Source organism: Panulirus ornatus, chromosome 56, assembly GCF_036320965.1.
Source record: "Panulirus ornatus isolate Po-2019 chromosome 56, ASM3632096v1, whole genome shotgun sequence".
Classification (NCBI taxonomy): domain Eukaryota; kingdom Metazoa; phylum Arthropoda; class Malacostraca; order Decapoda; family Palinuridae; genus Panulirus; species Panulirus ornatus.
The window spans coordinates 33,669,473-33,682,484 of record NC_092279.1 but is presented as its reverse complement, the minus strand read 5'-3'; the positions used below and the strand labels follow the sequence as shown (position 1 = coordinate 33,682,484).

Genomic DNA, 13,012 nt, shown 5'->3' with positions numbered 1-13,012 from the left:
TCACTGAGAACCAATCACTTTCCTCTCTTCCTATACGTACACATGCCTTACATCCTCGATAAAAACTTTTCACTGCTTCTAACAACTTGCCTCCCACACCATATATGCTTGATATCTTCCACAGAGCATCTCTATCAACTCTATCATATGCCTTCTCCAGATCAATAAATGCTACATACAAAGTATTTCTTACATACATTCTTCAAAGCAAACACCTGATCCACACATCCTCTACCACTTCTGAAACCACACTGCTCTTCCCCAAGCTGATGCTCTGTACATGCATTCACCCTCTCAATCAATACCCTCCCATAAAATTTCCCTGTTGCCTCTTCTCTTTTTAGCAAATCATTTTCCCTAACCCTCTCACTTTACACACCACCTCGACCAAAACACCCTATATCTGCCACTCTATCATCAAACACATTCAACATACCTTCAAAATACTCACTCTATCGCCTTCTCACATCACCACCACTTGTTATCATCTCCCCATTTGCCCCCTTCACTGAAGTTCCCATTTGTTCCGTTCCCTTGTCTTAGGCACTTTATTTACCTCCTTCCAAAACACCTCTTTATTCTCCCTAAAATCTGATGATACTCTCTCACCCCAACTCTCATTTGCCCTCTTTTTCACCTCTTGCAACTTTCTCTTGACCTCCTGCCTCTTTCTTTTATACATATTCCACCCATTTGCATTATTTCCTTCCAAAAATCGTCCAAATGCCGCTCTCTTCTCTTTCACTAATAATCTTACTTCTTCATCCCACCACTCACTACGCTTTCTAATCTGCCCACTTCCCACGCTTCTCATGCCACAAGCATCTTTTGCGCAACCCATCACTGATTCCCTAAATACATTCCATTCCTCCACCACTCTCCTTACGTCCTTAGTTCCCACCTTTTTCCATTCTGTATTCAGTCTCTCCTGGCACTTCCTCACACAAGTCTCCTTCCAAAGCTCAATTACTCTCACCACTCTCTTCACCCCAACATTCACTCTTCTTTTCTGAAAACCTCTACAAATCTTCACCTTCGCCTCCACAAGATAATGATCAGACATCCCTCCAGTTGCGCCTCTCAGCACGTTAACATCCAAAAGTCTCTCTTTCCCGCGCCTATCAATTAACACTTAATCCAATAACGCTCTCTGGCCATCTCTCCTACTTACATACGTATACTTATGTATATCTCTCTTTTTAAACAAGGTTTTCCCAATCACTAGTCCTATCTCAGCACATAAATCTACAAGCTCTTCACCATTTCCATTCACAACACTGAACACCCTATGTACACCAATTATTCCCACAACTGCCACATTACTCACCTTTGCATTCAGATCACCTGTCACTATAACCTGGTCTCGTGCATCAGAACTACTAACACACACAATCAGCTGCTCCCAAAACACTTGCCTCTCATGATCTTTCTTCTCATGCCCAGGTGCATATGCACCAATAATCACCCATCTCTCTCCAACCACTTTCAGTTTTACTTTCTTACAGTCTATCGCATACTCCCACCACTCCTGTTTCAGGAGTAGTGCTACTTCTTCCCTTGCTCTTGCCCTCTCATTAACTCCTGACTTTACTCCCAAGGCATTCCCAAACCACTCTTCCCCTTTACCCTTGAGCTTCGTTTCACTCAGAGCCAAAACATCCAGGTTCCTTTCATCAAACATACTACTTATCTCTCCTTTTTTCTCATTTTGGTTACATCCAACACATTTAGACACCCTAATCTGAGCCTTCGAGCAGGATGAGTACTCCCCGAGTGACTCCTTCTTCTGTTTCCTCTTTTAGAAAGTTAAAATACAAGGAGGGGATAAATACAAGGCACTGATAAATTCTATGCTGGTCAGACTAGTAAGCATCTTTCTGTTAGACTTAAGCAACATGATATAGTATAAGAACGGGACAAGAATCAAATGCCTTGTTTAATCACGTTTAAAACTATGATCATTGTGTTGACTGGAGTAATGCCATGTCAGTTATTAACTCTATTACCAAGAGAATTATCATTGAATCTACTATCATTAAATACACAAAGAATTTTAGTCTTTATATTAGTGATGGTCTGTACAAATTAGATAACTTTATTGTTGATTAAATTTGTAAAATGATAAGTTTATCAACGCTCGTTGTATGTTTAGAACAACCACATGTTTACCAAACGTCGTCCTAGCTTCGTCTCTTGGATGTATATCAACTGACTTTTATTTCTCTCTTGTGTCTCCCCTGAAGATGTGATTATAACACGAAAGTGCACTTGGGAACTTATCGTGTTTCGTTTTCCACGTGGACTCATAAGAATATCTTGATCTCTCGCAAAATTGTGATACTTTCCAATATATATATATATATATATATATATATATATATATATATATATATATATATATATATATGTGTGTGTGTGTGTGTGTGTGTGTGTGTGTGTGTGTGTGTGTATAATGAAATGGCCATGATTAGGGCTGCATTGCCCGTAGCCTATGTCCTCACTACCTCTCTAATGACAAAGAGCCTGTTCTTTATCCTCACTCTGACACCGACGAGTTTGGATTTCGTCATAACACTTCTCTGACGACGACTATTCTGGGCTTCATCCTCATGCCTTCTCAGCTATCATGAAAAACGTCCACATTATCCTCTCATATAACATACCTGGAGAGTGAATGGCTTCAAGATGCCTGACATGTCGTTTTGCAGGTCAGGTCGTGGGGTGAGGATAGCAAAGTTCTCATGACGCAGAGGGATGGAGAAGTCACAGATGTTGGTCCTCTGAGGGGTTATTGTGAAAGGACCCAGGGCCATCTCCACCTCCTGGTGAACGAAGGAATATATTACAAATCCTGACACAGCATTAGTCTTAGATTTCCAAAATCTTTATTGTTTTGCGTGCAAAAAAAAAAAGAAATACAATTATGGCAGAAAAAAATGTGAACAAGTTTGTGGAGTCCCCAAACTTGCATGATTTGTACCAGTGCACTAAAAATGAATTGTTCCAAATAGCAGGCATGTATTAGATTCACTTACGGTCAGCTACTATAAGTGCAATACTGGCAGACTTTGTGGATGGCTAAAATCTGGATCACCATGCGAGTCAGTACTGTAAATTCTGAAGATTATGACATTCACTATGGAGTGTTCAGAAGGTGTGCCAGCAAGGTGTGTCATCCTTCACGGGGGGGGGGGAACTGGAAGAGCTTTCGCGGAGGCCTGGCGTGTCAACACCCACGCTAGGATGGTCGCTACCAAGACACAGATGCCACCAGGAACCACCGCAGGCCTGGGCAGCTCCGCTGCACAACCCCCCAAGGAAGACCAGCAGGTGACGTGAAAATTGTTATGGAGCAGCAATTATTCTGATGAAACGTCCTCAATCTCTACTTTTTACTTACTTCAGGACAACACTTCAATGCACACTAGTGGTCGGGTCGTTCAGGAATGGTCTGGGCAACATCCACTTATAACTCTACTGCCACATCCTTCTAAATCACCTGACCTTAATCCCACATAACATGTCTGGGCAACCCTGACGAGGGCAGTGCGGATCACCTCTATTGGTCGTCGCCGTGACGAGGTCATCACTGCTGATGACCTCGCTGATGATGTCTTATATGGTTCAGTATACAGATCTGTCTGTTCCTTGCACGCCTTTCACCCTCCTTTATGCTCAAGCCCCGATCGCTCAAAATCTTTTTCGCTCCATCCTTCAACCTCCAATTTGGTTTCCCACTTCTCGTTCCCTCCACCTCTGACAAATACATCCTCTTCCTCAATCTTTCCTCACTCATTCTCTCCATGTGACCAAACCATTTCAACACACATTCTTCTGCTCTCTCAACCACACTTTTTCATTACCATACATCTCTCCTACCTTTTCATTACTCACTCGATCAAACCACCTCACACCACACATTGTCCTCAAAAATTTCACTTCCAACATATCCACTCTCCTCCGCAAACCCTATCTAATGTCCATGCCTCGCAGCCATATAACATTGTTGATACCACTTTTCTTTCAAACATAACCAATTTTGCTCTCCGAGATAACGTTCTCGCCTTCCACACATTCTTCAACGCTCCCAGAACCTTCACCCCCTCCCCAACCAGTGACTCACTTCCACTTCCATGATTTCATACACTGCCAAATCCACTCCCAGATATCTAGAACACTTCACTTCCTCCACTTTTTCTCCATTAAGACTTACCTCCCAATTAACTTGTCCCTCAACCCTACTTTACCTAATAACTTTGCTCTTATTCACATCTACTCTCACCTTTCTTCTTTCACTCACTTTGCCAAACTCAGTCAACAACCTCTGCATTTTTTCACCAGCACTGTATCATCGGCGAAGAACAATTGACTCACTTCCCGTACCCTCTCATCCACAACAAACTGCATACTTGCCCCTCTCTCCAAGACTCTTGCATTCACCTTCTTAATCACCCCAACTATAAACAAATTAAACAACCATGGAGACATTATGCACCCTTGCCACAAGCCGACAATCACTGGGAACCAATCACTTTCATCTTTCCCTACTCGTGCACATGCCTTACATCTGTGGTAAAATTTTTTCACTGCTTCTAGCAACTTACATCCCACACCATATACTCTTACAACCCACCACAAAGTATCTTTATCATCCCTGTCGTATGCCTTATCCAGATCCATTATTACTATATACAAATCCATTTGTTTTTCTAAGTATTCTTCACATTCATTCTTCAAAGCAAGCACCTGATCCACATATACGCTACCACTTCTGAAGCCACCCTGCTCCTCTCCAATCTGATGCTCAGTACATGCCTTCACCCTCTCAATCAATACCCTCCCATATAATTTCGAAGGAATACTCAACAAACGTATGCCTCAGTAATTTGAACACTCACCTTTATCCCCTTTGCCTGTGTACAATGGCACTATACATGCATTCCGCCAATTCTCAGGCACTTCACCATGATCCATGCACACACTGAATATCCTTACCATCCAATCAACAGCACTGACACACCCTTTTTTAATGTATTCCACTGCAATGCCATCCAAACCCGCCGCCTTGCCGGCTTTCATCTTCCGCAAAGCTTTTACTACCACTTCTCTATTTACCAAACCATTCTCCCTGACCCTCTCACTTCGCACACCAACCCGACCAAAGCACCAAAGCAATCTGCCACTCTATCATCAAACACATTCAACAAACCTTCAAAATACTCACCATCTCATTCTCACTTCATCACTTCTTGTTATTACCTCCCCATTCGTCTCCTTCACCGATGTTCCCATTTGTTCTCTTATCTTACGCACGTTATGTACTACCTTCCAAAAATCTTTTTATTCTCCTTAAATTCTAATGATACTCTCTCACCCCAACTCTCATCTGCCCTCTTTTTCACCTCTTGCACATTTCTCTTGACCTCCTGCCGCTTTCTTTTGTACATCCTCACACATAATACCCTCCAACAGCCAGGATCGAATCCAGGATGGAATCCAGGACCTTTTGCTTAGTAGTCGGGAACGATAACGGTAGACTATGAACGCCCGTAATGTCTTCTATGAAAGTACGTGTTCATATGCACCATATCCGTGTTATGATATGTCTCCACTTTTGTACGGCGAGGTTCTGTCTGCTGGTAATGTGAACCTAATGGAGTTTGTCCAGTGTAGACCTCGTCGCTCATGGGTGTGAGACGAAGGTTATCCGATTACTTGTAATCGAATAGTTATTTCCCAATTAGGAGCGATCATATTCGAGCAGTTAGCGTTTTCAACTAACACGCAATATGTGATGCCAGGATAATTGATGAGACGGAGAATTACTTAAATCCACTGCAGAAAACAAAGAGGAGGACGATGAGCCACCGTGAGCAGTACTCCATACTTCAGCGAAAAAAAATGAATGTCTTTCAAGAGGTGTGTCTGTCCAGTGTATCTACACATATCTTCAGTAGATATATTGAAATCTGATTTGTTCCATAAGCCATGTATAGGTCAAGACCTTTCAATGTTCTGCTAATGTCTTTCCTAGAGATTTCAGTGTTCTCCAAAGCCTCATCTCCTCCCCATCACACTAGTGTTGGGGCTAAAATGTCTTCCACTGTCGAAACGATTCCGAACTTGTATCCAGTTCTTTACACTTCCTTATAACATTATCCACCATAATTCTACTCTCATAATCCCTTTCGTCATATCAACTGCTCTTTAAGTGACACTTTGCTCCTGAAGATTTTCATGAATGTTGAATTTTCTTCCGTCATGTCCAGAATATTCATTTCAATGTTTCTTTGCTCTTTCTTTTCTATCCTGCAGTAGTCGTTCTTTGCTCTCTTATAAAAGTCGTATATTGGCTTGCTGGAATGTCGCCTACATCTTCCCGATCGAAGTTCCCTTGCCTTGTTGATGAAACTATTCTTCCCTCTTACTTAACTTTCCCTCTGTGTTTGAGGCTGGAGATACATGTATTTTCATTCCATCATTATGAATATCACATTATCTTTCATCGCAGAGCTCTGGTTCCTTGACTCCAGATTCCGTCTCTCAATATAAGTTATCATAGAAACTGTTAAGCTTTGGTAGTTTCTGCGATCAAATCATCGTCTAAAGTCTTGATTCATCTGTTGTAACTTCTTCATTTACCATGTAATCCGTGTTAAGCATTAAATGATTCCTTTTTTCATTTCGTGTTTCATGTATGGTGTGAAGATAAGATTAAGTTATGACAGTGTATTAGTTATTATACTAACATGTTGACCGACAAGTTGGTATAAGAAATTTTCCTGAACACATTCTTAGAAGTTGTATCTCCATGATACTCTATTGCTATGAGAATCTGCATTCTGCCAGTCTATCTTTTCATGAGTGAAATCGCCCATCAGTACTATACCATCTTTAAGATATGCATGTTTTACTGCTTCATGTACTACCCTGACTGTTCTTTCGTTGTTGTCATAATTCCTGATCGTTCAAAATATCGGAAAGTTATACATCATCAACACTACTATGCACTTTTTCCTCCAGTTACCCATCTTGTTAGGTATTTGTTGAATATGTCTATTACTGTTTCCTGAAACTCAAAGTTGTCTCTTGTCAGGAGACCCAAGCCTCCTCCTTTATCTTCCCTCGTCCTCCTTACTATCCTTACCCATCTAGACAAACATGAGATCTCATCTCTTTAGAAAGTTAGTTCCCATACTTACAACATAATTAGGTGCGGTTTCTCCTAAGCGTTCCTTAGATTCCAACTCTCCGCCTTTATCACTGATCCATCAACATTTGCCACAGTGCTTTCAGCTTAACACTATCATCGCCTTACATTCCTAACCTGCCTGCAGTGTTGGGGAGGGTAATCTATCTTCGTTCCTAATTTGGTGTTTTCCTCGTATTTTTCCTTCTGACTGCATTGTTTGCTTTATTTCCCTTCTCATCCCTCGACGTATTACGCTTATAGGTTTCATAGCCGCCTGGGGTAAGTACCTCCTGGTTGGATGGCTCCAAATCAAACGTAACGTTAATGGGTCGTCTAGATTATAACTGCTAATATTCTTCTTCATCAGAGAAATTGCAACTGTTAATTATTTTGTCGCCTTAACTCTTTAATGGGCATTTCTTTTTCCTTTTACTTTTCCTCTTTATGTTGTTTGTTCTTCATCTATTCAAAACTGATCAAACATTTACGTCTATCGAACTCCTGCTTGACTAATCTTCCTAATCTAGATGCCACACACCTTGCATCGAAGTCCATCAGCTTTGATCCACCAGCCTTTGTGCTTCTAGCATTTTCTGTAATCTTCATATTTGCAGACAAACACTGATTTTGTCTGCTCTTCACTTTTCTGAACTTTTCATCCACCGGATCATAAATTTTGCTGACTGCTCCATCTCTAACAGGACATATTATTCTTTCTGCAGCCTTACAATGCCTTCAGCACCTCAGTCCTAGTGCCCCAGGCTCCTGCCTCACTACATCAGTCAACATACCCCGAGACTCTTGATCAGCCACAGAAACTGCACCTCTGGAGCCATTATTTTCATTGGTTTCTGTACTCTGTGTAATGCACATTTCCCCTCGTCATAAAGCCTCTAGAACATCTGGAATAGCTCCCTCCGACCTTCTCTGTGTTCAGGATTATCTATTTTGATTTTCAGTTTATTGAGTTCCTTTCTCATGACACCTCTCATGATCCCCTCTCATCTCATGACACTTCTCATAATCCCCTCTCATTACACCTCTCACGATCCCCTCTCATCTCATGACGCCCCTCATGATCTGCTCTCATCTCATGATACCTCTCATGATCTCTTCCTAATCTAATTGTGTTCATCTCTTATCGTGTTTCCGTTCTAATCATTTGAACTAACTCGTCCAAACCTTTCTTCTCAGGTGATACGTCTTATCTCATCCTCTTGCTTTATTCTACCGTAAATCTTATCGCCACTGCCAGCTAGTGATACTCTCTGTTATATGGACCTCTGTATAAACATGAAGTTGAAAAGAAACGAAAACTTGAGTAGTATTAGTATGTGACATTGGCTTTAACTTGACTGCCCCCAGAGGTCTGCAGTCTGAAGAACTTGGACTAATTGCTCTGCTTTATTCCAGTGTCCTCTTGTTATCCTGTTTCAGGTAGAGCTTCAGGTCTCCAACTGCACCCCATATTAGTAAGAACAAGATCAACATAATTTTTTGCCATACAAATAGGATAAGAATAGAATTTATCCGGCCTTTATTTTTCTTGATAACAGTTGTCATTGTTGCCATCTGGTTTTCCATACGTGTTGTTCGCGGTGACAATGATGTGTATGATCTTAGACACATAATCTCCCCAGGTCAGCCGGTCACAAAATTCATTATCTGGAGATACTTTGGAGTCAGAGTATCTAAACATTTTGTTTTGCTTTGGTTGGCAAAACTCTAGGCATTCGATTTGAAAACAGTCTTCGTTCTCGCAGTGTTACTGAACTTACAATCTAGACAATAAGACATAATGTCCATTATCTAATATCAGTAAGGGATCTTCACACTACACTTACCCCCAGTACTTGTACATGGTACTCCTGCTGGAAATAAACCCACCAAAATTTTTAGCAAAGCTTTCTTAAGTCCGGGAGCACATCTCTGTACCTCTGCCTCTGTATGTGTGTGTGTGTGTGTGTGTGTGTGTGTGTGTGTGTGTGTGTGTGTGTGTGTGTGTGTGTGTGTGTGTGTGTGTGTGTGTGCAGTACTAACCTGTCTGTGGACTCGGCCCATCATGCCAGTCCAGGAGCCATTAGGTAGCCTGACGCCCCACATGCTGTCCAGTTGTGGAACCAGCTCGTACCTGGCAAGGAGGAAGGCATATAACTTTGAACTCTCTCTCTCTCTCTCTCTCTCTCTCTCTCTCTCTCTCTCTCTCTCTCTCTCTCTCTCTCTCTCTCTCTGGCACGAGTCAACAGACAGGTAAATGAATCATGTTAGAAGATCAGCTTAATCTATGTTCTGGGAAATATGTTTACAATTTCTTTGACAAATTGAATTTAAAGAAAAAACAATTTAATTCATATTGATACGCTAACTGTCTGGAAAAATACCATTCAACAATATTTCTATCAATTACTGAGGTAGGTATTGTGACAAGCCTAGCCTTACTCCAGTCCATTGGATGAACAAAATCTCTGAGGTGAATAAATACTGAATCAGAAACGTCAAAATATCAATCACAATCTTAATACTGTAACCTGATCATGTACTTAAGCGAGGTGAAGTGCTCGAGGGCAAACTGTGCCGTGATTCATTGACATATCTCTTGACTCATTTGCCTTGCGTACCCAGGATGGTCTACTGTACTGTAGGGCTTTCTTTTATTATTTTTTTCTTGACTCAGTCTAAACAGTGTATTACAAGAAAGCGCAAGACACTGAGCATTATCCGTTTACATGCTCTTTTACCTACAAGTCATACACACTCGTTACTTTTGTATTCGTTGAATATTTTTTCTTCTTTTAAACTATTCGCCATTTCCCGCGTTAGCGAGGTAGCGTTAAGAACAAAGGACTGGGCCTTTTTTGGAATATCCTCACCTGGCCCCACTCTCTTCCTTCTTTTGGAAAATTATAAAAAAAAGAGAGGGGAGGATTTCCAGCCCCCCGCTCCCTCCCCTTTTAGTCGCCTTCTACGATACGCAGGGAATACGTGGGAAGTACTCTTAATCCCCTATCCCCAGGGATAATATATATATATATATATGTATATATATTATATATATATATATATATATATATATATATATATATATATATATATATATATATATATATATATATATATATATATATATATATATATATATATATATATATATACATATATATATATTGAGGGTCAAGTCAATTGGGAGGTGAGTTTGAATGGAGAAAAACTGGAGGAAGTGAAGTGTTTTAGATATCTGGGAGTGGATCTGTCAGCGGATGGAACCATGGAAGCGGAAGTGGATCATAGGGTGGGGGAGGGGGCGAAAATTTTGGGAGCCTTGAAAAATGTGTGGAAGTCGAGAACATTATCTCGGAAAGCAAAAATGGGTATGTTTGAGGGAATAGTGGTTCCAACAATGCTGTATGGTTGCGAGGCGTGGGCTATGGATAGAGATGTGCGCAGGAGGATGGATGTGCTGGAAATGAGATGTTTGAGGACAATGTGTGGTGTGAGGTGGTTTGATCGAGTAAGTAACGTAAGGGTAAGAGAGATGTGTGGAAATAAAAAGAGCGTGGTCGAGAGAGCAGAAGAGGGTGTTTTGAAATGGTTTGGGCACATGGAGAGAATGAGTGAGGAGAGATTGACCAAGAGGATATATGTGTCGGAGGTGGAGGGAACGAGGAGAAGAGGGAGACCAAATTGGAGGTGGAAAGATGGAGTGAAAAAGATTTTGTGTGATCGGGGCCTGAACATGCAGGAGGGTGAAAGGAGGGCAAGAAATAGAGTGAATTGGAGTCATGTGGTATACAGGGGTTGACGTGCTGTCAGTGGATTGAAGCAAGGCATGTGAAGCGTCTGGGGTAAACCATGGAAAGCTGTGTAGGTATGTATATTTGCGTGTCTGGACGTGTGTATGTACATGTGTATGGGGGGGGGGGGTTGGGCCATTTCTTTCGTCTGTTTCCTTGCGCTACCTCGCAAACGCGGGAGACAGCGACAAAGTATAAAAAAAAAAAAAAAAAAAAAATATATATATATATATATATATATATATATATATATATATATATATATATATATATATATATATATATATATATATACACAGTACATAATTCATACTGTCTGCCTTTATTCATCCCCATCACCACCTCGCCACACATAGAATAACAACCCCCTCCCCCTCATGTGTGCGAGGTAGCGCTAGGAAAAGACAACAAAGGCCCCATTCGTTCACACTCAGTCTCTAGCTGTCATGTAATAATGCAACGAAACGACAGCTCCCTTTCCACATCCAGGCCCCACACAACATTCCATGGTCTACTCCATACACTTCACATGCCCTGGTTCAATCCACTGACAGCACGTCCACCCCGGTATACCACATCGATATAATTCACTCTATTCCTTGCCCGCCGTTCACACTCCTGCATGTTCAGCCCCGATCAGTCAAAATCTTTTTCCCTCCATCTTTCCAACTCCAATTTCGTCTCCCACTTCTCCTCGTTCCCTCCACCTCTGACACATATATCTTCTTGGTCAATCTTTCCTCACTCTTTCTCTCCATATGACCGAACCATTTCAAAACACCCTCTTCTGCTCTCTCAACCACACTCATTTTATTACCACACATCTATCTTACCCTATTATTACTTACTCGATCGAACCACCTCACACCACATATTATCCTCAAACATCTCATTTCCAGCATATCCACCCTCCTGCGCACAACTCTATCCATAGCCCTCGCCTCGCAACCATACAACATTGTTGGAACCACTATTCTTTCAAAGATACCCATTTTTGCCTTCCGAGATATTGTTCTCGACTTCCACACATTCTTCAAGGCTCCCAGAATTTTCGCCCCCTTCCCCACCCTATGATTCACTTCCGCTTCCATGGTTCCATCCGCTGCCAAATCCACTCTCAGATATCTAAAACACTTCACTTCCTCCAGTTTTTCTCCATTCAAACTTACCTCCCAGTTGACTTAACCCTTAACTCTACTGTACCTAATAACCTTGCTCTTATTTACATTTACTCTCAACTTTCTTCTTTCACACACTTTACCAAACTCAGTCACCAGCTTCTGCAGTTTCTCACATGAATCAGCCACCAGCGCTGTATCATCAGCGAACAACAACGGACTCACTTCCCAAGCTCTCTCATCCACAACAGACTGCATACTTGCCCCTCTTTCCAAAACTCTTGAATTCACCTACCTAACAACCCTATCCATAAACAAATTAAACAACCATGGAGACATAACACACCCCTGCCGCAAACCTACATTCACTGAGAACCAATCACTTTCCTCTCTTCCTACACGTACACATGCCTGACGTCCTCGAGAAAAACTTTTCACTGCTTCCAACAACTTGCCTCCCACACCATATATTCTCCACACCTTATATATATATATATATATATATATATATATATATATATATATATATATATATATATATATATATATATATATATATATATATATATATGTTATCCCTGGGGATAGGGGATTAAGAATACTTCCCACGTATTCCCTGCGTGTCGTAGAAAGCGACTAAAAGGGGAGGGAGCGGGGGGCTGGAAATCCTCCCCTCTCTTCTTTTTTTAATTTTCCAAAAGAAGGAACAGAGGGGGCCAGGTGAGGATATTCCAAAAAAGGCCCAGTCCTTTGTTCTTAACGCTACCTCGCTAACGCGGGAAATGGCGAATAGTTAAAAAAAAAAAAATATATATATATATATATATATATATTTTTTTTTTTTTTTTTTTTTTTTATACTTTGTCGCTGTCTCCCGCGTTTGCGAGGTAGCGCAAGGAAACAGACTAAAG

At 41.2% G+C, this 13,012-nt stretch overlaps 1 protein-coding gene across 1 annotated transcript in view; it reads right to left on the bottom strand.

Annotated features, from left to right (window-relative positions):
* The window catches only part of LOC139765787 (glutamate receptor ionotropic, kainate glr-3-like), an 84,343-nt gene extending 75,024 nt beyond the window's left edge, over positions 1-9,319 (bottom strand). The window contains exons 1-2 of the mRNA XM_071693581.1: positions 9,233-9,319; positions 2,664-2,822 (exon numbers count right to left, since the gene is read on the bottom strand). Of these exons, the coding sequence (XP_071549682.1) occupies positions 2,664-2,822; positions 9,233-9,295 (222 nt within the window). The 5' untranslated portion in view covers positions 9,296-9,319. The remainder of the gene's footprint in view (positions 1-2,663; positions 2,823-9,232) is intronic.
* Positions 9,320-13,012: the final 3,693 nt, after the last annotated feature.